The sequence below is a fragment of the Hemiscyllium ocellatum genome, chromosome 24 (assembly GCF_020745735.1).
Source record: "Hemiscyllium ocellatum isolate sHemOce1 chromosome 24, sHemOce1.pat.X.cur, whole genome shotgun sequence".
Taxonomy (NCBI): Eukaryota; Metazoa; Chordata; class Chondrichthyes; order Orectolobiformes; family Hemiscylliidae; genus Hemiscyllium; species Hemiscyllium ocellatum.
The window spans coordinates 53,277,338-53,303,846 of NC_083424.1; the positions used below are offsets into that span (position 1 = coordinate 53,277,338).

At 47.8% G+C, this 26,509-nt stretch overlaps 1 protein-coding gene across 5 annotated transcripts in view; it reads right to left on the minus strand.

The window, feature by feature from the left end:
• Window positions 1-25,463, minus strand: part of slc5a1 (solute carrier family 5 member 1) — a 60,308-nt gene extending 34,845 nt beyond the window's left edge. For all 5 annotated transcript variants that reach the window (XM_060844083.1, XM_060844082.1, XM_060844081.1 and 2 more), the window contains exons 1-2: window positions 25,359-25,463; window positions 18,150-18,255 (exon numbers count right to left, since the gene is read on the minus strand). In XM_060844083.1, the coding sequence (XP_060700066.1) occupies window positions 18,150-18,255; window positions 25,359-25,454 (202 nt within the window). In that variant the 5' untranslated portion in view covers window positions 25,455-25,463. The remainder of the gene's footprint in view (window positions 1-18,149; window positions 18,256-25,358) is intronic.
• Window positions 25,464-26,509: the final 1,046 nt, after the last annotated feature.

Consider the following 26,509-nt stretch of genomic DNA (forward strand, 5'->3'; position numbering starts at 1 on the left):
TTTAATCTCAGGTTGTGCCCTTGGGTTCCAGTCTCTCTGACCAAGGGAAACATCTTCCAAACATTCACTCTGTACAGGTCATTCAATCAGATCACCCTTCATTCTGTATGTTTCAGTTAGATCCCTCTTCATCCATTGAGTATAAACCCAGAGTCCTCCTATGTTCCTCATATCTTAAGCTTTTCATTCCTAGGACTATTCTCATGAACCTCCTCTGAACATGCTCCAGGGCCAGCACACCCTTACTGAGATATGGGGCCCAAAGCTGTGCACAATATTCCAAATGTGGACCACAGCCTTACAGAGCCTCGGAAGTACATCCCTTGCTTTTATATTCCAGTCCTCTCAAAATAAATGCCATCATTGCATTTGCCTCCCTAACTACTGGCTCAACCTGCAAGTTTCCCTTGGGAGAATATTGGGCTATCTCTTTGCACTTCAGATTTCTGAATTTTCTCCTCACTTAGAAAATAGTTCATGTCTCTATCCTTCCGACCAAAGTGCATGACCTCACCCTTTCCCACATTGTACTCTATTTGCCACTTCTCTGCCCACCCTCCGAACCTGTTCAAATCCTTCTGCAGCCTCCCCACCTCCTCAATGCTACCTGTCAGTCTACCTATCTTTGTATGTCCGCAAACTTCACCAGAATGCCCTGAGTTCCTCCATCTGGATCGTTCATGTTGTAAAGTGAAAGGTTGTTGTCCCAACACTGAGCCTTGCAGAACACCACTTGTCACCAGCTGAGAAGAACCCTTTTATCCCCACTCTCGGCTTTCTACCAGACAGCCAAGCTTCTATCCATGTTCGCACCTTGCCTCTAACACCATGGGCCCTTATCTTACTCAGTCGTCTCCTGTGCAGCAGCTTGTCAAAGGCCTTCTTGAAGTCCAGGTAGACAACATCCATTGGTTCTCCTTGGTTTAACCTGCTTGTTACTTCCTCAAAGAATTCGAACAAATTTGTCAGGCATGACCTCCTGATCAGCCCTGACCCACGGAACAGATACAAGACACTGTATGGTCACTGTTCCCCATGTTGCTATTTTCCAAGACAATTCGGTAGATGAGTGATTTGGATCGAGGCCTGGGGGAAGGTGTTTCCAAATTTGCTGATAATGCCAAAGTAAAAAGCATGATATAATAATTTGAATCTGCAATTTTGCTGTCAATAAGATGATTCCTGTCTTTTGGACAGGGTCTTAAGTTTTCCACTTTGGTCGCAAAAACAGATTCTGATGTGAATGTTGTCAGTTTAAGAGAAGGTGAGGTGCAGTGGGACCTGGGTGTCATGGTGGGACAGTCGCTGAAGGTTGCCACGCCGGGGCAGCAGGCACTGAGGAAAGCTAATGGCATGCTGGCCCTTCACAGTGAGAGGATTTGAGTATCGGAGTGAGGATGTCTTGCTGCAGTTAGACAGGGCCTTGGGAAGGCCACACCCCGTGTACTGTGTGCAGGTTTGGCCTCCTAGTCTGAGGAAGGACATTGCTATTGAGGGAGCCCAGTGACGGGTCACCAGACTGATCCCGGGATGCCAGGACGGGCATATGAGGAAAGAGTGGATCGACGGAGCTTTTACTGGGATTGAGACAAATGAGGGAATCTCACAGAAACATATAAACCCCTGATCAGACTGGACAGGCTCAATGCCAGGAGGTATATTCCCAATGTTGAGGAAGTCCAGAACTAGGGGACACAGCCTAAGAATAAGGGTGGTCATGACTTGGAGATGCTGGTGTTGGACTGGGCTGGACAAAGTTAAAAATCACACAGCACCAGGTTATAGTCCAACAGGTTTAATTGGAAGAACTAGCTTTTGGAGTGACGCTCCTTCATCAGGTGGTTGTGGAAGGCTCAATCCTTACACAGAATTTATAGCAAACATTAACAGTGTGATGTAACTGAAATTATACATTGACAAATACCTTAATTGTTTGTTATATCACACTGTAAGCTTTTGCTATAAATTCTGTGTCTTACAACTGTGTCCTCCACAATCAACTGATGAAGGAACGTTGCTCCGAAAGCTAGTGCTTCCAATTAAACCTGTTGGACTATAACCTGGTGTTGTGTGATTTTTAACTAAGAATAAGGGGTGAACCTGTGAAATTCTCTCCCACAGGAAGCTGTTGGGAAAGGTTTGTCAGATACATTCAAGCGGGAGCTGGACATGACCCTTGCACCTGAAGGGATCTAGGGGTATAGAGAGAAACTAGGAGTGGGATTCTGAGATTGCGCGGTCAGCCATGATTGTACTGAATGGTGGTGTAGGCTCGAAGGGCCGAATGGCCTATACCTGCATTTATTTTCTATGTTTCTGTGTTTCACCTCTTCAGGTGTGATTGGGGAGAGGACATCTCCTCCCTCATCAACAGAGATGAGAAAGATTTCACCAGTGAGCCTTAGTTACAGTCACTTTCTGCTTATGAAGACTTTATTTAAGTAACTAATGATGATGTTGTGCAATTGCAGAATCTCGTGGCGTCGTGGGCAAGTTGCTGTTGGTCATGTCAACTGAACAAAGAACAAGATTGAAGATAAAGAGCAGGATCTTGTCAGGGGGATCTCATGCATATTAATCAATGTACACAAATAGGGTAGTGGGGGTGTGGATCAGATTAGGATACTGTTTGGAGGGTTGGGGGTAGACTCAATGGGCTGAAGAGACTCCATCCAGACCGTCAGAATTCTATGATTCTTTGTGGAAATAGGCGATTTAATGATGCTGGTAATATGAGCTAAGCAGGTCATCTCAGCGCCAAATATAACACTGAGGTTGCAAAAAGGCAGCTTAGATTGTTACCAGGGAGAGAAATGGAGTCAGTAATTGGGGAACAATGTCTGCTTTTTAGCTGCTGCATATTGTGTGTCAACAAGTGTTGTCATAATAGTTGGAAATCTGAGCTGAGATAATCGAAACAGTCAAACCCGGGCCAAAACACAGAGTGGAGATTGTTTGGGAATATACAAGAAGCATCATCTCGCTTTCTCTCTGGATCCCTGTTACACTCCATCATCTTTTCTGTGTTTCTCTCCTTTGGTCACCTGACTAACTCCAGTTACAATCACTCCACCATCGCTGATCTAACCTCCCTTGCCCTAGATCCTAACTTCTACAAGTTTATCCAGAGGAAAACGAAGGATTTAATGGGAAATGAGGAGGGAAGGGGGTCAGTGTGAGAGTGAGGGTCGGGATTGGGTCGGGATTGGGGTCAGTGAGAGAGTGAGGGTTGGGATTGGGGTCAGTAAGAGAGTGAGGGTCAGGATTGGGGTCAGTGAGAGAATGAGGGGTGGGATTGGGGTCAATGAGAGAGTGAGGGTCAGTATTGGGGTCCGTGAGAGAGTGAGGGTCAGAATTGGGGTGAGTGAGAGAGTGAGGGTCAGGATTGGGGTCAGTGAGAGATTGAGGGGTGGGATTGGGGTCAGTGAGAGAGTGAGGGTCAGTATTGGGGTGAGTGAGAGAGTGAGGGTCAGGATTGGGGTGAGTGAGAGAACGAGGGGCGGGATTGGGGTCAGTGAGAGAGTGAGGGTCCGGATTGGGACAGTGAGAGAGTGAGGGTCGGGATTGGGGTCAGTGAGAGAATGAGGATCAGGATTGGGGTGAGTGAGAGAGTGAGGGTCAGGATTGGGGTCAGTGAGAGAACGAGGGGCGGGATTGGGGTGAGTGAGAGAGTGAGGGTCCGGATTGGGACAGTGAGAGAGTGAGGGTCGGGATTGGGGTCAGTGAGAGAATGAGGATCAGGATTGGGGTGAGTGAGAGAGTGAGGGTCAGAATTGGGGTCAGTGAGAGAATGAGGGTCAGTGTTGGGGTCAGTGAGAGAGTGAGGGTGGAATGGGGTCAGTGAGAGAGTAAGAGTCGGGATTGGGGTCAGTGAGAGACAGTGAGGGTCAGTGTTAGGGTCGGTGAGAGAGTTTGGGTCAGGAATGGGGTCAGTAAGAGAGTGAGGGTCAGGATTGGGGTCAGTGAGTTAGGGTCCGGATTGGGGACAGTGAGAGACAGTGAGGGTCAGTGTTGGGGTCAGTGAGAGAGTGAGGGTCAGGATTGGTGTCAGTGAGTTAAGGTCAAGATTGGGGTCAGTGAGAGAGTGAGGGTCAGGATTGGGGTCAGTGAGAGAGTGAGGGTCGAGTTTGGGGGTCAGTGAGCGAGTGATGGTCAGGATTGGGGACAGTGAGAGAGTGAGGGTCGGGTTTGGGGTCCGTGAGAGAGTGAGGGTCAGGATTGGGGTCAGTGAGAGAGTGAGGGTTGAGTTTGGGGTCAGTTAGAGAGTGATGGTCGGAGTGGGGTCAGTGAGAGTGTGAGGGTCGGGATTGGGGTCAGTGAGAGAGTGAGGGTCAGTATTGGGGTCCGTGAGAGAGTGAGGGTTGGGATTGGGGTCAATGAGAGAGTGAGGGTCAGAATTGGGGTCAGTGAGAGAGTGAGGGTCGGGATTGGGATCAGTGAGAGAGTGAGGGTCAGTATTGGGGTCAGTGAGAGAGTGAGGGTTGGGATTGGGGTCAATGAGAGAGTGAGGGTCAGGATTGGGGTGAGTGAGAGATTGAGGGTCAGGATTGGGGTCCGTGAGAGACTGAGAGTCAGTGTTGGGGACAGTGAGAGAGTGAGGGTCAGGATTGGGGTCAGTGAGAGATTGAGAGTCAGTGTTGGGGTCAGTGAGAGATTGAGAGTCAGTGTTGGGGCCAGTGAGAGAGTGAGGGTCGGGATTGGAGTCAGTGAGAGAATGAGGGTCAGTATTGGGGTCCGTGAGAGAGTGAGGGTCCGGTTTGGGGACAGTGAGAGTCAGTGTTGGGGTCAGTAAGAAATTGAGGGTTAGGATTGGGGTCAGTGAGAGAGTGAGGATCGAGATTGGGGTCCGTGAGAGAATGAGGGTCAGGATTGGGGTCAATGAGAGAGTGAGGCTCAGGATTGGGGTCAGTGAGAGAGTGAGGGTCAGGATTGGGGTCAGTGAGAGAGTCAGGATTGGGGTCAATGAGAGAGTGAGGCTCAGGATTGGGGTGAGTGAGAGAGTGAGAGTCGGGATTGTGGTCAGTGAGAGAGTGAGGGTCAGGATTGGGGTCAGTGAGAGATTGAGAGTCAGTGTTGGGGTCAGTGAGGGAGTTAGGGTCAGGAATGGGGTCAGTAAGAGAGTGAGGGTCGGGATTGGGTCGGGATTGGAGTCAGTGAGAGAGTGAGGGTCGGGATTGGGGTCAGTGAGAGAGTGAGGGTCGGGATTGGGGTCAGTGAGAGAGCGAGGGTCGGGATTGGGGTCAGTGAGAGATTGAGGGTCAGTGTTGGGGTCAGTGAGAGAGTTAGGGTCAGGAATGGGGTCAGTAAGAGAGTGAGGGTCGGGATTGGGGTCCGTGAGAGAGTGAGGGTCCGGTTTGGGGACAGTGAGAGTCAGTGTTAGGGTCAGTGAGAAATTGAGGGTTAGGATTGGGGTCAGTGAGAGAGTGAGGATCGAGATTGGGTCGGGATTGGGGTCAGTGAGAGAGTGAGGGTCGGGATTGGGGTCAGTGAGAGAGTGAGGGTCGGGATTGGGTCGGGATTGGGGTCAGTGAGAGAGTGAGGCTCAGGATTGGGGTCAGTGAGTTGGTGTCTGAAGGAATAGATGATGAGAGAGTTTGGTTTGGTGGAAATTGCATACTGAATTGGACCACTTTTCTCATCGGGTTATACTGAAGTTTGATAAGACAGAAAGGTTTTAAACTCAAAGCTACTATTTAACTCTGATTACGTTGACCTGATTTAATTATTTGATTTAATTCGAAGATCTCAGTAGGATATTGTTAACTGTGACTGATGTTCGCTTGGAAACTATCTCAGGTGCCAGCTGTGAATGAGTAACTGACTGAGCAGGGTTTGAGGGGAGCTGTGTGGCTGTTTAGGAACCGTGATTGATTTTCTGTGCAGTTCCATCTCCTCTCCTCCTGGTTCCTTTCCCTGCCATTGTTTGCTGCTCTGAACATTTTCAAAATGATACAGAGGCTGCCCTGTCTTCCCTTCGGGTTAAAGTTTGAGTCGGTGAGTGGAAATCTCTCATGGGAAGGAGAAAGAAAATTGAACAAATCTTTCCAAAGTAAAACATTTAGAGTATTCGACAGCGAAAATCATTGAGTTGGGTCAAACAGAAATGAAGTTTTGCAACGGGAGTTTTGAGAGTTAGGAAGTGTGTAAAGACGAGACTAATTTGTGGGTGGCTCAGTGGTTAGCACTGCTGCCTCACAGCACCAGGGACTCAGGTTCAATTCCTGCCTCAGGCGACTGACTGTGTGGAGTTTGCACGTTCTCCCCGTGTCTGCGTGGGTTTCCTCCGGGTGCTCCGGTTTCCTCCCACAGTCCAAAGATGTGCGGGTCAGGTGAATTGACCATGCTAAATTGCCTGTAGTGTTAGGTAAGGGGTAAATGTAGAGGTATGGGTGGGTTGCGCTTTGGTGGGTCGGTGTGGACTTGTTGGGCCGAAGGGCCTGTTTCCACACTGTAAGTAAACTAATCAGGTTGCAATCTCCAGGTAACTTATAGTGCCAAGTGTTACCAAATAGAGGAAGATAGGTTTTCAATGAAGATGTTTTTAAGGTAAAGATAGATAGATTTTAATCAGTGAAGGAATTAAAGATTGTGGTGAGCAGGCAGGTAAGTTGATGGTAAGTCGTGCTGAGTGTACAACATGATCAGCCTGATCTTATTGACTGATTAGATTAGATTCCCTACAGTATGGAAACAGACCCTTCAGCCCAACAAGTCCACACCAATCCTCTGAAGAGCAACCCACTCAGACCCCTTACCCCTGACGAATGCACCTAACACGATGGGGAATTTAGCATGGCCAACTCACCTAACTTGCACATCTTTGGATTGTGGGAGGAAACCGGAGCACCCAGAGGAAACCCACGCAGACACGGGGAGAATGTGCAAACTCCACACAGACAGTCACACAGGACAGGAATTGACCCCGGGTCCCTGGTGCTGGGTGGCAACAGTGCTAACCACTGAGCCACCCAGCGCCAGCCCAGGGTTAGATGGCCTACTCCTGCTCCTTATGTTCTTCGGTTGCTATGAATGCATGGCAAAAGGGATGGCGCAGTAAGGCAGATGTTCTTTCTGAGTCATTGGGTTAGTCTCTGAACTACGTAGGCAGGACCTGTACAAACTGGATGGGTTGTACCTGAATCACAATGGGTCCAATAACCTTGCTGGCGGGTTTGCTCATGTTGTCAGGGAGGTCTTCAACTGATTGGGCAGAGGGGCCAGAGTGAGAGCTGGGAGCAAGGTCCAGTCAGATGCAGAAGGAAGGCCAGGGCATTCCAGAAGGTGGATAAGGCACATGGGAGGTCGGGGAAGCTAAACCATACCAATTTTAATGCAAGAATCCTGAGTGAGTCAGTGGATGAACTTAGAGCACGTGAGAATATGATATTGTCACAGAGGTGTGGTTGAAGGAAGAACAGAATTGACAGCTCAACATTCCAGGGTATGTAAGGGATAGGGAGTGAAGCGACAGAGGTAGGGGCATTGCATTCTTGATAAAGGAACCTATCATGGCAGGAATGAAAGAGGACATTGTCAAAGGATTAAGTACATTTGGGCGACACGGTGGCACAGTGGTTAGCACTGCTGCCTCACAGCACCTGAGACCTGGGTTCAATTCCCGACTCAGGCGACAGACTGTGTGGAGTTTGCACGTTCTCCCCGTGTCTGCGTGGGTTTCCTCCGGGTGCTCCGGTTTCCTCCCACAGTCCAAAGATGTGCGGGTCAGGTGAATTGGCCATGCTAAATTGCCCATAGTGTTAGGTAAGGGGTAAATGTAGGGGTATGGGTGGGTTGCGCTTCGGCGGGTCGGTGTGGACTTGTTGGGCCGAAGGGCCTGTTTCCACACTGTAAGTAATCTAATCAAATACATTGCTCGGATTATACTGCAGGCCTCCTAACACTGTGAGGAAGATTTGTAAACTAATCATAGAAAGATCTGAGAGAAACAGGGTTATAGTTGTCGGGGACTTCAACTTTCCTAAAGTTAGCTGGGATTGCCATAGGTTTAGACGGTGTGGATTTGTTGAAGTGTACCCAGGAAAGAGTTTTGTGTCAGTGTGTAGATAGCCCCATTAGAGATGGAGCAGTGTGAGTCCTACTGCAAGGAAATGAAGACAATCAAGTGGTCGAAGTTTCAGTGGGTGTGCAGTTTGGGAATGGTGACCGTAACTTTCAAAACCACTGTGGGAAAGGGATAAGGGCAGTGCAGAAGTTAAGTTTCTAAATTGGCAGAAGGTCAATTTCAATAGTATTACACAGGATCTGGCCTAGACTAGGAGGAGCTATTGCAGGTAAATCTACACTGGCAAGTGGGAGCCTTTTAAAAGTAGGATAGTGAGATTTCAGTGTGTTCAGCAGCAGGTCTAGGGACCGTGGATATCACAGAATATGGAAAATTTCTTAAAGAGAAAGATGGGAGCATATGTCAGGTACAGTGCATTACAAACAGGACTGGCCCTTCAAACCTATTGAGAGTTGAAGCATTTACTTAAAGCGGAAATTAGGAGGGTGAAGAAGGACTATGAAATATCGTTGGCAGATGGCATTGTGAAAAACACCAGGGCTTTTTATAATTATTTAAAGTCTGGTTGAAGATTTGTAGCTCGGGTGCCCGTTGTTGTGGTTCTGTTCGCCGAGCTGGAAGTTTTTGCTGCAAATGTTTCGTTCCCTGGCTAGGGAACATCATCAGTGCTATTGGAGCCTCCTGTGAAGCGCTGCTTTGATGTTTCTTCCAGTATTTATAGTGGTTTATATAATTTTTATAATTATATTTTTATAATTATCCTAAGAATAAGAGGATTACTAGGGAAAGGGTGGGATGTATTAGGGGGAATCCAAGCATTGAGTTTGGGTGAGGTCTTCAATGGATATTTCCCATCGGTATTCACAGAGGAGAAAGACATTGTAGCCGGGGATTTCAGTGGGGATGGTGAGGTTCTGGAATATGTAAAGATTAATAAGGAGGTGGTGTTAGATGGGGACAAATCCCCAGGGCCCAAATCACAGTTAGCACAGATTTGTTCGTGTGAGATCCTGTGTGACTTAGCTGAGTTTTTTGAAAAGGTGACTGGATATATTGATGAGGACAGTGCAGTTGATGTCGTTTATGTGGAATTCTGTAAGGCCTTGGTCAAGTCCCACAGGGAAGGCTGATCCGAAAGGTCAGAGCCCATGGGGGTCGAAGGAATCATTGGATCTCACTGAATGGCAGCACAGACTTGATGGGCTGAACGGCCTATTTGTGTTCCTCCATCTTCTGATTTGAACATGAGGATAAGCTGGGTTTAACGATCAGGTTTCTGTGATTGAATACTCATTGACATTTCATTCAGAAGAGGGAGCATCTTTATTTGTCTCTGGTTGCTCCGAGAGTTGTTCTTTTCAGCTTCAGCCTTAATTCATAAAGACCCTGAAAACCTTCGCAGTTAGTAACAACAGTGGGAGAATCTCTCAGGAAATGGATCAGACTCAGCCATCGCTTCAAAGGGAGGTGCCTCACGTTCAACAACCACCCCCACACCCGCCCCCCCCCCATCTTGTCCTGTGAAGGGCTGTTGGATCTCTCAGTGGTTTGACACTCGAAGATCACAGAAACCCTAGAATGTGTAGGTGGGGAGAGGAGGTGAGGGGGTGGGGGGGGTGGGGGGTGGGGTTGGGAGGTGGTGGGGGACGCCATGAGTGATGGTGGAAAGTTGTACATGAAGAACAAGGTCCTGTGAGGAGCCACAGGGACTCAGACTCAGACTGGAGCTGTATCTCTTGTAAAGAACAGGGCAGAAGCAGGAGTGAGACAACAGGGACATCATGGAGGTCGGACTTGCTTTTTGTGGGATGTGGCTGGGTCAGCATTTATTATTGTCCCTTGTTGCCCTTGAGAAGCTGCCTGCTTGACCCACCGCAGTGAGGGAGGGAGTTCCAGGACACGAGGGGAAAGTGAGGACTGCAGATGCTGCCTGAAAAAATGTGTTGCTGGAAAAGTGCAGCAGGTCAGGCAGCATCCAAAGAGCAGGAGAATTGCCTGAAGAAGGGCTTATGCCCGAAACGTCGATTCTCCTGCTCCTTTGATGCTGCCTGACCTGCCGCGCTTTTCCAGCAACACGTTTTTCAATTCCAGGACACTGTTCCACTGACAGTGAAGGAATAACAGAATATGTCCAGGTCAGGGTGGTGAGTGGCTTGGAGGGGAACTTGCAGGGGGTGGTGTTCCCCTTGTCCCTCTCGGTGAAAGTGGTGGTGGGTTTGGAAGGTGCTGTCTGAGGATCTTTGGTGAATGTCTGAAATGCATCTTGTAGACAGTACAGACTGCTGCTACTGAGCACCGGTGGTGGGGGGAGGGGGTGCTTGAGGGTGTGGTGTCGATCAAGGAGCTGGTTTGACCTGGATGAGGTCAAGTTTCTCGAGTGTCACTGTGCTCGTACTGAAACCTACACTCCCACAGTGTTCGAAAATGTTTCCAAATCAGTCATATCTTTTGTATCTTTCAATTGTGTGGATTGTTTACGTGGCCAAGTGCGTGTGTTTTAATGAGAATTGCATCTCTACACAGGTTATAAGAATCGGTTCCAGATTACTACAAAGACTGTTGGGAGGTCAGTGTTGATCCATCTCCCACCTGCCTTACTCTGCCCTAAGCCCTGACGATGTCAGCACATTGGGTCGAGCACTCAGTCAGGAATTAACCCTTTCAGACCCATATCCAACAGCATTGCATTAATAAGTTAACAAACTGAGTGAGGGAGCCAGTGTGTGATAGATCGATTGCTGCTGGGTTTGAATGCAGGCATTGTGTTCAAAATAGTTTCAACCCGACAGAACAACGAGGCTGCTGTGATCAAATGAGCCAAGGCCAAATTAACCTGTCACTCATCCCGAACACTGTTGGCTGGGAGTGAGCTACACTCTGCCTGTTCCTCACAGTGAACCTGGGGGTTTGTAACATGGGGCAAGCTGTTTGTCTCCAGCTACCACGTGTTTTTGGCTGAAAACGAAGCTCTGTAGCTTGTACCAGCGGATACCAGAAGGGTCTGCAGGTTGATACTAAACCCGTTAGGACACATGATGAATGCAACTCCCCCTTGAACATCAAGACCTTAAACATCGGAGCTCCAAGAGATAAGGCACTGGCCTCAAGACTGAGCCCGGGTGTTCAGTTTTCAATCCAGATAAATGTGAGGTGATGCACATAGACAGGACAAACAAGGGAATACATGATCAACAGGAAGTACTGAGGATCAGAGGGATGTTGGTGTGCATGCCCCACTGAATCCTCAAGGTATCAGGGCAAGAGGAAACAAGTGGTTAAGAAGCCATTTGAATACTTGCCTTTATTAGTTGAGGTATAGAGTTAATAGAATCCTACGCTCACCCCATTTAGTCCACAATGACCATCCAGACAGCATTGCACCCAGACCCATCCCCTTACCTAAGGTACCCTGCATTTCCTGTGGATAATCCACCTATTCTGTATACCACTGAACACTACAGGCAATTTCCCATCACCAATCCACCTAAACTGCACACTTTTGGACTCTGGGAGGAAACCAGGGCACCAGGAGAAACCCACACAGACACGGGGCGAATGTGCAAACTCCACACAGACAGTTGCCTGAAGCTGGAATCAAACCCAGGCCCCTGGCGCTGTGAGGCAGCAGTGCTAACCACTGAGCCACCACATCACTCAGGGTTTAAGAGCAGTGTGGTTGTGCTAGGACAGTATAAAACAGATCTTAGGCCATAGCCAGAGTATTGTGTGATGTTCTGGAATCCATATTATGTGAGAGATGCGATAGCACTGCAGAGAGTGCAAAGGGAGATTTACCAGGGTGTGGCCTGGGCTGGGGAGTTTCAGTTATAGAACATAGAACAGTACAGGCCCTTCAGCCCACGATGTTGTGCTGACCTGTGGAACCAATCTGAAGCCTATCTAACCTACACTATTCCACTTTCATCCATATGTCTATCCAATAACCATTTAAATGCCCTTAAAGTTGGCGAGTCTACTCCTGTTGCAGGCAGTGCGTTCCACATCCCTTCTACTCTTTGAATAAAGAACCTACCTCTGATATCTGTCCTATACCTATCATCCTTCAATTTGAAGCTCTGCCCCCTCGTGCTAGCCATCATCATTTGAGGAAAAAGGGTCTCCCTGCCCACCCTATCTAACTCTCTGATTATCTTATATGTCTCAATTAAGTCACCTCTCAATCTCCTCCTCTCTAATGATAACAGCCTCAAGTCCCTCAGCCTTTCCTCATAAGACCTTCCCTCCATACCAGCAACTTCCTCTGCACCCTTTCCAAAGCTTCCACATCCTTCCTATAATGCGGTGACCAGAACTGTATGCAATACTCCAAGTGTGGCCCCACCAGAGTTTTGTACAGCTGCAGCATGGCCTCATGGCTCTGAAACTCAATCCCTCTACCAATAAAAACTAACACACTGGATACCTTCTTAACAACCCTATCAACCTGGGTGGTAACTTTTAGGAATCTAGCCCAGTACTATTTATTCCTGTTGCTCCTTCCAAAGTGAACCACCTCACACTTTTCCACATGAAACTCCATTTGCCACCTCTCAGCTCAGCTCTGCAGCTTTTCCAAGTCCCTCTGTAACCTGCAACATCCTTCAGCACTGTCCACAACTCCACCGACCTAAGTGTCATCCGCAAATTTACTAACCCATCCTTCTACACTCTCATCCAGGTCAGTTATAAAAATGACAAACAGATGTGGCCTCAAAACAGGTCCTTGTGGTACATCACTAGTAGCTGAACTCCAGGGTGAACATTTCTCAACAACCACCACTCTGTCTTCTTACAACTAGCCAATTTCTGATCCAAAGCACAAAGTCACCCTTAATCCCATGCCTCCGTATTTTGAGCAATAATCTATCTGGGAAACCTTATCAAACACCTTCCTGAACTCCATATACGCTACATCAACCACTTTACCCTCATCCACCTGTTTGGTCACCATCTCAAAGAACTCAATAAGTCATGACCTACCCTTCAAAAACCATGTTGACAACCCATAATCAGCTTATTCTTCTGGAGATGATTACAAATCCTATCTCTTATAACCTTTTCTAACACTTTACACATAGCTGAAGTAAGGCTTACTTGTCTATAATTACCAGGGTTGTAATTGTTTCATTACAAGGGGACAACATTGGCTGTCCCCCAGGCTCTGGCACTATTCCTGTAGACAATGACGACACAAAGATTAAAGCTAAAGGCTCTGCAATCTCCTCCCTGGCTTCCCAGAGAATCCCAGGATAAATCCCATCTGGCCCAGGGGACTTATCTATTTTCACACTTTCCAGAATTGCTAACACCTCCTCCTTATGAACCTCAATCCTGTCTAGTCTAGTAGCCCGTATCTCAGTATTCTCCTCGACAACATTGTCTTTTTCCAATGTGCATGAAAAATATTTAGGGCTTCCCCTATCTCCTCTGACTCCACACACAGCTTCCCACTACTGTCCTTGATTGGCCCTAATCTTTCTTGAGCCATTCTTTTATTCCTGATATACCTATAGAAAGGGTTTTCCTTGATCCTATCTGCTAATGACTTCTCATGTCCCCTCCTGGCTCTCCCTAACTCTCTCTTTAGGTCCTTCCTGGCTAACCTGTATCTCTCAAGCGCTCTAACTGAGCCTTCATGTCTCATCCTAACAGAAGCCTCCTTCTTCCTCTTGACAAGAGAGTCAACTTCTTTAGTAAACAATGGCTCCCTTTCTCGATCACCTCCTTCCTGCCTGACAGGTGCACACTTATCAAGGACATGCAGTATCTGTCCCTTGAATAAGCTCCCCATTTCAGTTGTGCCCTTCCCCTGCAGTTTCCTTCCCCATCCTATGCATCTTAAATCTTGCCTAATCGCATCGTAATTGCCTTTCCCCCAGCTATAACTCTTGCCCTGTGGTATATTCCTATCCCTTTCCATCGCTAGAGTAAACACAACCAAATTGTGGTCACTATCACCAAAATGCTCACCTACCTCCAAATTGAACACTTGGCCTGGTTCATTCCTCAGTTCCAAATCTAATGTGGCATCGTCCCTTGTTGGTCTGTCTACATACTGTGTCAGGGAACCATCCTGCACATATTGACAAACAATTTACCCTTCTGAAGTACTCAAACTATAGTATTTCCAGTCAATATTTGGAAAGTTAAAGCCTCCTGTAACAGCTACCCTGTCTCTCTCACTCCTATACAGAATCATCTCTGCTAGCCTTTCCTCTACATCTCTGGAACTATTCAGAGACCTATAGAAAATTCCTAAGAGGGTGACCTCTCCTATCTTGTTGCTAACCTCAGCCCAAACTACCTCAATAGATGAATCCTCAAACATCCTTTCTGCCACCTTAATACTGTCCTTGACCAACAATGCCACACCTCCCCCTCTTTTACCATCTTCTCTGTTCTTACTGAAACATCTGCAGCAACCATTCCTGTCCCTGCTCTATCCATGTCTCCAAAATGGCCACAACATCGAAATCCCAGGTACCAACCTGTGCTGCAAGTGCCCCCACCCTATTCCACCTGATGAAAAGCGATTGGACGGACCGGGGTTGTTTTCCTTCAAGCAGAGGAGGTTGCGAGGGGCTGTGATTGAGATGTGTAAAACTGTAAGGGATGAGCGGAAACCTCTTGATGGAGGAATTATTGACCGGAGATATGGATTTAAAGTAAGGGTCAAGAGGTTGAGGAGATGTGAGGAAGTTATTATCTCCCTAGAGAATGGTGGGAGTGTGGAAGCCACTGCTATAAGGGTGTTGGAGGCAGAAACTCTCATAACGTTTTAGAAGTATCTAGATATACATTTGCAATGCCAAGGCCTAGAAGACAATGAGCCAAGTGCTAGATGGGATTGGAATAGTTAGGGGGTTGTTTTTGACCAGTACAGAAACGATGGGCCACAGGGCCTTTATCCTGTGGTGTAGATCTCTCTGCTATGGTGTGAGACTTGAATCCAGATCACAGTCCCAGAGGCAGGTACCTTATTCACCATATCACAACACCTTCCCTTGGAGCACTCACTGGCTGCAACATGGACTCACGTCACATCACCAGTGTTATTCATTGAATGTGAACAAACCTGTATCCAGCAGGTCAGAGTATAAAATGAGGGTGAGATTTAGTTCACGTCTTTGCCTATTTATGCATGAGTGCTTTCAAAGAGGGAGAACCGAGTTATAAACTGAAGGAGGAACCGAGCCTGATTTCCCAGCCCTGGTCCTAACTGATGGTGCTAATGTATATTGTATCACCAATAGTCTGACTTCCTTCCCCTCAATACATTGGCTGCCAGTCATAGTGTCATAGAGATGTACAGCACGGAAACAGACCCTTCAGTCCAACTCGCCCATGCCGACCAGATATCCTAACCTAATCTAGTCCCACCTGCCAGCACTCGGCCCATATCCCTCTAAACCCTTCCTAATCACGCACCCACCAGATGCCTTTTAAATATTGCAATTGTACTAGCCTCCACCACTTCCTCTGGCACGCACCACCCTCAACCTGTACTCTCTTAGTTCTGAACTCCCCCACCCCAGGGAAAAGACTTTGTCTATTTATCCTGTCCTTGCCCCTCATGATTTTATAAACCTCTGTGAGGTCACCCCTCAGCCTCCGACACTCCAGGGAAAACAGCCCCAGTCTATTCAGCCTCTCCCTATCGCTCAAACCCTCCAACCCTGGCAACATCCTTGTAAATCTTTACTGAACCAGGCCTTCACCATCCAGCTCCCAAGCTCTGGAATTCCCTTTGTAAACAGCCTCGCCCGCTTTCAAGATTCCCTTCAGATCTGCCCCCAATGACCGATGTCTTTGATCACCTGTCCAGGTATCTCCCTCAGTATCTTATTATTTTGCCTGATGACATTCTTGTGAAATGCCTTTACTGGACTGAAAGGATTATTAAATGCATGTTGTTAATACCAGTTAATCTGATATAGGGTGGGAGGATTGGAATTTGGACCGAGGTTGCCCTGTTAACAGCGTCACGCCTGACACTGAGTCATGACAGCTCAGTGCAGCATTAGCCTAAAGCTCTGACATTTACACTCAAAGGGGAACAGTATGGAATTGTCTGGAGCTTGATAGTATTGACATAATTTTATAGTTTCATGTTGTTTTCTGGTTTAGTTAGCCAATGCTTACTGGCTAACCGAATTACTCCCCGCTATTCCACACACACTGGGCTCCAGCAACATTCCTCTCTGTTGCAGAGGGGAATTAATCTTGTAACAAATGTGTGGAATTCACCCTTTGGAACTTAATTGTGTTGAAACTGGAACTGCTTCACCTACAGAATGCAATACATACACAGAACCATTGAAAGCCACTATCACAGATACCCCACACCCTGAGATAGAATCATGCACACACACACGTGCAGTTTGGCACATACTCACAGATACATGCATACTCATACTAGGTTACATTCTCTGCAGTATGGAAACAGACCCTTCAGCCCAAGAAGTCTACACTGACTCTTCGAAGAGCAGCCCCCAGACACATTCCCTTACATTTACCCCTGACTAATGCACCTATCACTCTGGGCAATTTCCCATGGCCAATTCACCTGGCCCGCACATCTTTGGACTGTGGGAGGAAACCGGAGCAAACCCGCGCAGACACGGGGAGAATGTACAAACTCCACTGGAATCAAACCTAGAATCCTGGCGCTGTGAGGCAGCAGTGCTAACCACTGAGCCACCGTACCATCCAAGTCAGCATAGTCTTACCAGACCATAGCGCTGCTCTCTCATCAGAGAGAGCGAGGAATGAATAACCTCCTCAGTCCCCGAGCGGTGAGTCTGATGTGCAATCCAGAGACATTGTGGAGGCATCAGATGGTCAATGACGTACACACTGTCCCCTCACCATGGGTTTCTAGCTGCATCGCTGTTCCAGCTATCTGCTTCCCCACATCCACCTTCCTCATGCCATCCGGTAAGCTGGGGAGAACCGCGGTGCATGGAAACTGATCCCAGGGGCTAGGGTCAGCAGGAAGGGATTCCTCACGCTCCCTTCCCCTTCTCCTGGGGGAGTAAAGGGAACCCCAATAATAAACAAAGTGTGAAGATCGAAGGAGACAAGCCGCTCATTTGAACCTGACCCCCATGGAGACGGAGACACTTGAGTTGACGAAAGAGAGGGATGGGTACTCCTACCCCAACGTCTGACAAAGGAGCGCCAAACCATCCAGGACAGAGCAGTCTGCTTGACTGGCACTACATCTACAGGCATCCAGTCCCTCCAGCACCAACACTGAGCAGCAGCAGAGTTTACCATCAATCAGAGGCATTAGAAATTCATCAACTCTCTTTCGCCAGCACCTTCCAAACGCACAACTATTCTGGACTGCACAATTACTTGGCTCCAGTCAGAATTAAAGAACAGACAAACTCATTGTTTGCTGGAACTCAACAGGAATGTTTTATTCTGAAACCGTGGACTCTGTAAGAGTCTGGACAAGCCCATGAACCTGGCTAATGACTCACTAATGTCATTTGACCCACCTCTTAAATGAACACTATCCAATATAACACGCACCGACTGTAACACCCACCAACTAGAACATATACAAACAACCAGAGGGCAAGACACGCATGGAAATGCCACCATTTGCAAGTTCCCCCGTAAGCCAATCACCATCCTGACCTGGAAATATGTCGCTACTCCTTCACTGTCACTGGGTCACACACCTTAAACTTCCATCCTAACAGAATTGTGGGTTTACCTACACCAACACGGACTCAGTCAGGCAGCTCACCACTACTTTCCCAGGGCTATTAGGGATGGGTAAGAAACGTTGGCCCACCTCCCCTCAATGGGTAAACACCATTCTGATGAATCCGTGCCCCATCTCGCCGAACGCCTCATGTCACGCCATGTGCAAGATTGCATCTGTCCGCCTCCCACTGCCCCTACACCTTCAATCTGCTTAATATTCACATCGGGTTGCCAGTGATTACAGGATCAGCATCACCAAAAAGCATCTCCACTTCTCCCTACCCCTGCCACACCTCCCCCACCCCCATTCCTCCTGACTCTGGGGGGGATTAACCTTTAATTATCCTCGCTGACTGCGGAGAAGTCAAGGTTTACAGAGCCGATCTCTCCTGATGCATGCTCTTACCCGTCACAGTATACAGTGCAGTGATGGAAAGCAGGATCACCACGGCAACATACAAGTTCAATCCCAGTGCCTCCCGAATAAATATGGCTCCTGAAAACATGTCCGCCTGGAAGAAACAGATGAAGAAAGGATACTCAGTAAATATTCTGACATTTCTCCTTTTGCTGTCACAAAATGATCCCCTTTGTGTGTGAGGGTGAGCGCATGGGTAATGCCCTCTCTGCCAGTCCCTCCAAAACCAGCTGTTGGCATATGTGACAGTTACCAAATGGAAATCTGATCGCAGATCACTGGAGAAAGTAAGCTGCCTGACTGAGTCCGTGTGAGTGTAGGTAAACCCACAATGCTGTTAGGATGATAGCTTCAGGAGTGTGACCCTGCGACACAGAGCAAGCTGATTTTCCTTCATTCACTGATGAGATGTGGTCGTCGCTGGCTGGGTCGGCATTTATTGCCCACCCCCTAATTATCCTTGAAATGTCTTGGTGGCGATGAATTGGTGATTGGAATAAATGCCTAACCTCTAACACCCTGTGCTCAAACCTGGGGGCTGGGGAGGGGTGGGGAGGGGTGGGGTGGGGTGGGGGGGGGGTGATGGTTGTGGGTAGAGTTGTCCTTCACACAAGCTGGACATGAGACATGTGTTAACTGCAGATGTGGTTAGGTGAGGATTCCATGAAGTGTACTACAATTCATACCCATAAGGGTTTGTATCATTATGTGAGAGAGAGCTTTTGGGGTCTCATCAGCCTGTGCAGTCCTTCAGCAGATGGTGGAGACCATTTTACAAGGTCTATCCCAGGCCACTATTTATTGAGAAGGTGTGCTAATAACAGGCAAGATCAATAAGGAGCACTCAGAGAAGTTGGCCACAGTCTTTAGATGGGTCTCACATGCACCTTAGAAACAGAGAATGTATATTCCAAACCCCCGTCTACTTGGGTTACAAAGTCAACAAGACTGGGTTACACCTGTTGGAAAAGTGCAGCAGGTCAGGCAGCATCCAAGGAACAGGAGAGTCGAAGTTTCGGGCATGAGCCCTTCTTCAGGAATCATTCTTGAAGAAGGGCTCATGCCCAAAACGTCGACTCTCCTGCTCCTTCAGGGATGTGTAGGCTCGGTGCATTAGTCAGGGGAAATATCGACTAATAGGGTAGGGGAATAGATCTGGGTTGGTTACTCTCCAGTGGGTCAGTGTGGACTTGTTGGGCCGAATGGCCTGTTTCCACACTGCAGGGATTCTACTCATGTTTTTTCATCACTGCCCTCTCAAGGGCAAATAAGTATTGACAATATATTCTGGTCTTGCAAGCAACACTTACATCCTGTCTATGAATAAATAAAAATGATAAGATAATACGTTTGTGATTGATACACAGCGCTGGTGAGTATGGAGGGATGTGGAAATGGTTTGAAGCTGTTACACTGAAGCAGTACCACACCAAGGCTCTCTCTCCAGCACATTTTAAACCCATGACCTCAATCACTGACATGGACAAGGACTGCAAATGGATGGGAACATCATCAATGGCACGTTCCCCTCCAAGTCAGACCCCATCGCTTGTTCCTTCACCATCAGAGTTCTGCAGCTTTCTCCCTTACATTACCACGAGTCCCTCTGCACCCCAAGGACAACAGTGATTCAGGAAGGCAGCTCACCATCTTCCTCAGGGCAACCTGGAGTGCTGGGGGCTGAGGGGGAGCCTTATGGAGCTTTATCAAACTATGAGGGGCATGGATAGGATAAACAGGCAAGGTCCTTTCCTGGGGGTGGGGGAGTCCAGAACTAGAGGGCATAGGTTTAGTGTGAGAGGGGAAAGATATAAAAGGGACATAAGGGGCAACTTTTTCACACAGAGGGTGGTACGTGTATGGACTGAGCTGCCAGAGGAAGTGGTGGAGGCTGGTACAATTACAGCATGTAAATGGCATTTGGATGGGTATATGAATAGGAAGGGTTTGGAGGGATATGAACTAAATACTGGCAAATGGGACTAGATTAATTTAGGATATCTGGCCGGCTTGGACGGGTTGGACTGGAGGGTCTGTTTCCATGCTGTACGTCTCTAGGACTCTAACCACTCTGATTAAAGATGGACAATGAATGTTGGCCCAACCAGTGATGCCCACATCCCATGAATGACCAGAAAAGAAAGGTCAGAGAGAGATATTGGGAAGAGAGATAATAAGGATGAGAAGAATAGGCCAATGGCCTCCCTGATTGGTACATACCCCTCAGATTGCTGCTGTTTTCCTCAATGTACTAAAACCAATCTGGGAGAACTTGGTGCTGGTATATGCTTCTTAAAAATGCAGACCATTTTTTGGCACCCACACAGAGTCATAGAGTCATAGAGATGTACAGCATGGAAACAGACCCTTCAGTCCAACCTGTCCCTGTCGGCCAGACATCCCAACCCAATCTAGTCCCACCTGCCAGCACCCGGCTCATATCCCTCCAAACGTACAAACAGGAGTGGGCCATCGAGCCTGGTCCACCATTCAATATGGCCAGAGCTGATTGAACACTTTTACCCATAACCCTTTTCCCACTGGTCATCAGAAATCTCTCAGCCTGTCTGAAACTTCCTCAAAGACTGAGCCTCCATATCTCCCTGTGGTAGAAAATTCCAAATGTTCATCACCTTCTGATTTAAAATAAAATCTCCTCATGTCTGCAGCCCCTTCCTTCTTAAATGGTTCTCCATTCAGGGGAAATATCTTACCCGCATCTCTGCTACCCATAGAATCCCTACCTTGTGGAAACAGGCCCTTTGGCCCAACAAGTCTACCCTGACCCATTCCCCTACATTTACCCCTGACTAATGCACCTAACTTACACATCCCTGAACAATGGGCAATATAGCACAGCCAATTCACCTGACCTGCGCATGTTTGGATTGTGGGAGGAAACTGGAGCACCCAGAGGAAACCCATACCAGACACAGGGGAGAACATACAACTCCACACAGGGCAGTCACCCCAGGGCTGGGATCAAACCTAGATTCCTAGCACTGTGAGGCAGCAGTGCTAACCACTGAGCCACCCATTCTTCAAACTGCTACAGGATACAGGCCTGAATCTCTCTTCATAGGACAGTCCCAGCACCTTGGGAACTCTCCCTCCGGGACAATCTTTCCTGAGATAAGGAGACCAAATCTGTGCCCAGTACTCTGGGTGAAGCTGAAATTAGTGCGTACATTTCCTGCAGACAATTCAGAGGCGGCTCAGTGGTTAGCACTGCTGTCTCACAACACCGGGACCCAGGTTCAATTCCACCCTTGGGTAACTGCCTGTGTGGAACTTGCACATTAAGACCATAGACACAGGAGCAGAAATTAGGCCATTCAGCCCATTGAGTCTGCTGCACCATTCAATCACAGCTGATAGGTTCCTCAACCCCATTTTCTCCCTGTCACCCTTGATACTCTAGAATCTGTTTATCTTGGTTGTAAGCGTACTCAACGACTTGAATGACAGGTCAAAGGTACTTGGAGCACGGCAGCAAACCAGAATTGGATATCTTAGGGAGGGGGTTTAGAGGGCTGGAGAAGTCACACAGGTACAGAGGAATGTTCAAGGAACTTGTGCTTTCTGATTTAAAAAAACACAGTTGAACTCCTTTGAAGTTTTATTCCGGCGAGTTAACACCACATTGTGCGTGCGTATATCCGCCGGTTTCCTCCCTCAGTCCAAAGGAGGGTTGGCTGCAGGGAATGCAGGGTTATAGAGGGGGGCCTGGGAGGGGTGCTCTTCAGAGGGTCAGCATGGACATGATGGGCCAAATAGCCTGGTTGCACACTGTCAGGATCCTGTGAGTTCAGCCCAGCGAGTAAACAGAAGCAAAACGAACACAGATTGGATGTGATGAGTCTCCACTGCTTGCACTGTTAGGAGTTGGTGTATGGGCCATTTATGGCTGAGTCGTGACTTGTTCACTACAGTCACACTGAAAGTAATTATCATTATTAATATTATTACAGCGAGGCAGCATTCCGAATAGGATCTGTGACCTTTGTGCCCTTGCTTGTGAAACTTTGTTAACCACTGATTTATATACCACACCCCTTCTGGAAGATTTAAACCTTATTATACCTGTCAGCAAATACAGGAGCCATAAAGTTGAGTGTGTGCAGCAGTGACACAAATGGGCCTTGGCACTGTTTGCTGATCACTCCAGCCATTGTTGACAGCTCAAACAAACACTGCTCAAGGAGCTGAGTGAGCTGAAGTCTGACAAAGACTTAGCAACGGGGAAGGGAATCTGTGAAACATGCTGCGTCGTCATTTACAGCAGCGACAATAACGCAGCTCTCACAGAGTGAAAGGGGGATGACAAAATACTTCACCGAGACAGAGATGTTAGAGCAGTGAGAACAAAACGTTCGGATCTTGAGCAGATTTTAAGGGAGAAGGGAGAGGGAGAGGTGAGAAGCTTCGGTTAGCTAATGGCGACCTCAGTGGCTGCAGGGATGGCCATCAGTGGTGGGTCACGTGAACTTGGAGCACAGTAGGAGGCCAGAATTGGAAGGCCTTAGGGTGGGGATGGAGAAGGTGGCACAGATACAGAGGAATGTTCAAGGAATGTGAGCAATCTGGTCACAAAACAAACCACTGAATTCCTTCAGGGTCTTATTCTCGCACGTTAATGCCACAAGTAAGCTGTTTGACCTGTCATAGAATTCCTACAGTGTGGAAGTAGGCCATTCAGCCCATCGTGACCCTCTGAAGAGCATCCCACCCAGACCCACACCCTATTCCTGAATCTCCAATGGCTAATTCATCTATCCTGCATGTGATGGGCAACTTACCACAGCTAGCTCCCCACATCTTTGTGGGAGGAAACTGGACCATACCCACGCAGAGAATGTGCAAACTCCACTCAGACAGTCACCTAAGGCTGGAATCGAACCCACGTCCCTAACGCTGGGATGCAGCAGTGCTAACCACTGAGCCACCATGCCGCCCAGGCTGAGGGGTTATCAAGTTCATGCTATTCTCTGGCCATACACACAGGCCCCCCATTGTGGATCTTACTCCAGCTCCTTCACCTCCTGAGAGCAGTCTCAGCTAAAAGACGTTGCGATGCCCTGTGTCATGATTGTAACACAGTCAGCAAGGTGCACGACATAGAACATGGGTTCCCTGACTGGGGTTTATTCATCTGGTCTAATCAGGGAGCCCTGGCTGACAGGTAAGTACAGGCAGGTCAGACATCCTGTTCACTCTGAGAGCTGGCTCTGAAGGAGCTGGATGAGTGTCAAGGACTCTCCCTGTGTAAAGAAAGGGGATCTTAAAGACCAGAAACCGATCTCTGGGGAGTTATTTTACCCTCAACACTATTCAGTCCAAATTCTCACATTCGTGCTTTATACTCTTACACTTACCATTTTATATTCGACGTGATTATTAAACGTCTGCCCCTGAGTGGATCTGCAGAGTAACTCGCCATTTCACTTTGTTGCACAATCACATAACGGTTCCGATGTGGCACGGCGGCCCAGTGGTTAGCACTGCTGCCTCACACCGCCAGGGACCCAAGTTTGATTCCAGCCTCGGGCGACTGTGTGGAGTTTGCACATTGTCTGCGTGGGTTTCCCCCCACAGTCCAAAGATGTGCAGCTTAGGGTGAATTGGCCATGCTAAATTCCCCATAGTGTTCAGGGATGTGTAGGTTAGGGTGGATTGGCCATGCTAAATTACCCCATAGTGTTCAGGGATGTGTATGTTAGGGTGAATTGGCCATGTTAAATTCCCCATAGTGTTCAGGGATGTGTAGGTTAGGGTGAATTGGCCATGCTAAATTACCCATAGTGTTCAGGGATGTGTAGGTTAGGGTGGATTGGCCATGCTAAATTACCCATAGTGTTCAGGGATGTGTAGGTTAAGTGGATTGGCCATGCTAAATTACCCCATAGTGTTCAGGGATGTGTATGTTAGGGTGAATTGGCCATGTTAAATTACCCATAGTGTTCAGGGATGTGTAGGTTAGGGTGGATTGGCCATGCTAAATTACCCATAGTGTTCAGGGATGTGTAGGTTAGGGTGGATTGGCCATGCTAAATTACCCATAGTGTTCAGGGATGTGTAGGTTAGGGTGAATTGGCCATGCTAAATTACCCATAGTGTTCAGGGATGTGTAGGTTAGGGTGAATTGGCCATGCTAAATTACCCATAGTGTTCAGGGATGTGTAGGTTAGGGTGAATTGGCCATGCTAAATTACCCATAGTGTTCAGGGTTGTGTAGGTTAGGGTGGATTGGCCATGCTAAATTACCCATAGTGTTCAGGGATGTGTAGGTTAGGGTGAATTGGCCATGCTAAATTACCCATAGTGTTCAGGGATGTGTAGGTTAGGGTGGATTGGCCATGCTAAATTACCCATAGTGTTCAGGGATGTGTAGGTTAGGGTGGATTAGTCAGGGGTAAATGTAGAGTAATCGGGGAATGGGTGAGTTACTCTTCAGAGTGTTGGTGTGGACTTGTTGGGCCGAATGGCCTGTTTCTACACTGGAATAAATATCTCACCTCAAGGCCTTTTCCCTCCCTCAGGGAAAGCATTCCAGACTCTTCACTGTGCGAAAAAGTTCTTCCTCATCCCACTTTTACTAATTACTTTAAATCTTTGCCCTCCATTCCTGATTGGTGGATGAGTGGAAGCCAATCCTTCCTCTTGACACATTTCCTGCGGGGGGCTGAAAGGTTCAGTGCACAGTCATGCGCAAGGCTGTGATATGGGATGGATCTTGCAACTTTCCCTGTCAATACTCCCCTGCTCCGAGTGTGGAATATAGCAGAGCAGGAAGGTGGGTTGGCAGTATGGGGAGGCAGTGATGGAGCAGTGGAGTCCTGCCCTACAGTGGGAACCTGGATTGGATTCTAACTGTCACAACTGGAGAAATTTAAACCCAATAAACAAGAATCTGGAGTTAAAAGCTGACCTAATGGTGACCGTGTCAAAACCCATCTGGTTCACTCATGTCCTTGAGGGGAGGACAGTGAGTCCAGGTCCACTGTGATGTGGTTGACTCTTTACAACCCTCTGCACCATTAGGGATGGCCTGGCCTATGTCACATGAAAATGATAATGGTGCAGCCCAATCTCCTGTTCCTGCGCAGTGTCCCAGGGTTTGCTCGTGCCCCGTTTAACCATCAAACTTCCCAACTTACTGAGCTCGAGCATGGTTCAAGGACGGGGCTGGGAACTCACCGATATCTTGGTGAATATGTAGAGGCAAAGCGAGAGCACAGAGAGATAAATCCGGATCCGATTCCCTCCAAATCGCTTCTTCAGGTACTCTGGCATGGTCACCACCTTGAGGAGAGGAGACAGTCAGGAGAAAATACCACAGCACAAGACCGTCACAGGAAAGGATCAAAATGAGAAGCTACTCACCCCAGCTCTGATGTAGATTGGTACAAACAGCCATCCCAGAATAATGACAATGACCAGGGCCTGGTACAGGGAGAGCAATGAAAGGTTACAGTACTGCCGAATGGACATAACGATTGTATTGATATATAGGAATCCCTGCACTCAAAAACAAATGAGGTACCCTGTTTAATCCATCTTTATTTCTGTCCTGAACTTTGAAGGTGTTGTGGCTTCTGCTTCAACTCCTTCTAACAAAATGGCAGCAATATACCATTTGGAAACATTTATGGGTTCAGAGAATGTAATTTAATTTGCAGAAATAATGAGACCCAGCAGATCGAGTCTCACAGCCAGTTCTAGATCGCCTTCTCGAGTTCCAAACTAACTTCCAACGTGTTTCGTCTGGTTGAGAAGTCGTGATGACAATGGGCTTGTGGTATTATTGTTGCACTGCTCACCCAGCTAACGGCAGATGGGGGAATTAAGAGTCGAATGATGACCGTGAATCTATCGTCAACTGTCATGGGAAACGGCCCTCTGGAATTCACTAACCTTTAAGGAAGGAAGCTACTCTCGCCTCCCGACCTGCAGCAATGTGGGTGACTCTGGGCATAAAAAACATTGGGCCTGACCAGTGCCACCCTCATCCCATGAATGAATAAAGAAACATTTGTAGGAACGAGCTCAGTCTGTGGTTTGCTTTGTTGCTTAATTGTTCATTATGTTTTTATTTAATGTGTAAGCCCTAACATGTTTTCAGTGTCTAGATTCTTCCCAATCTCTGGTGTTTCTCTCTGACCGTCGCCTATCCCCCCCCCCACCCCCCATCCCCGGTCTTTGTTGTTTGGTTTGCAGACTGTGAAACTGTTTAAAGTATCAGTTACCCAGAGCTACATCTCAGGCCTTTCATTGAGAGCCGTTCCTGTTGTTTTTGGTGTGGCCTGTCTGTTCTGGTCAGCAGGGGGGCAAGGGTCAATGGTGAGGCG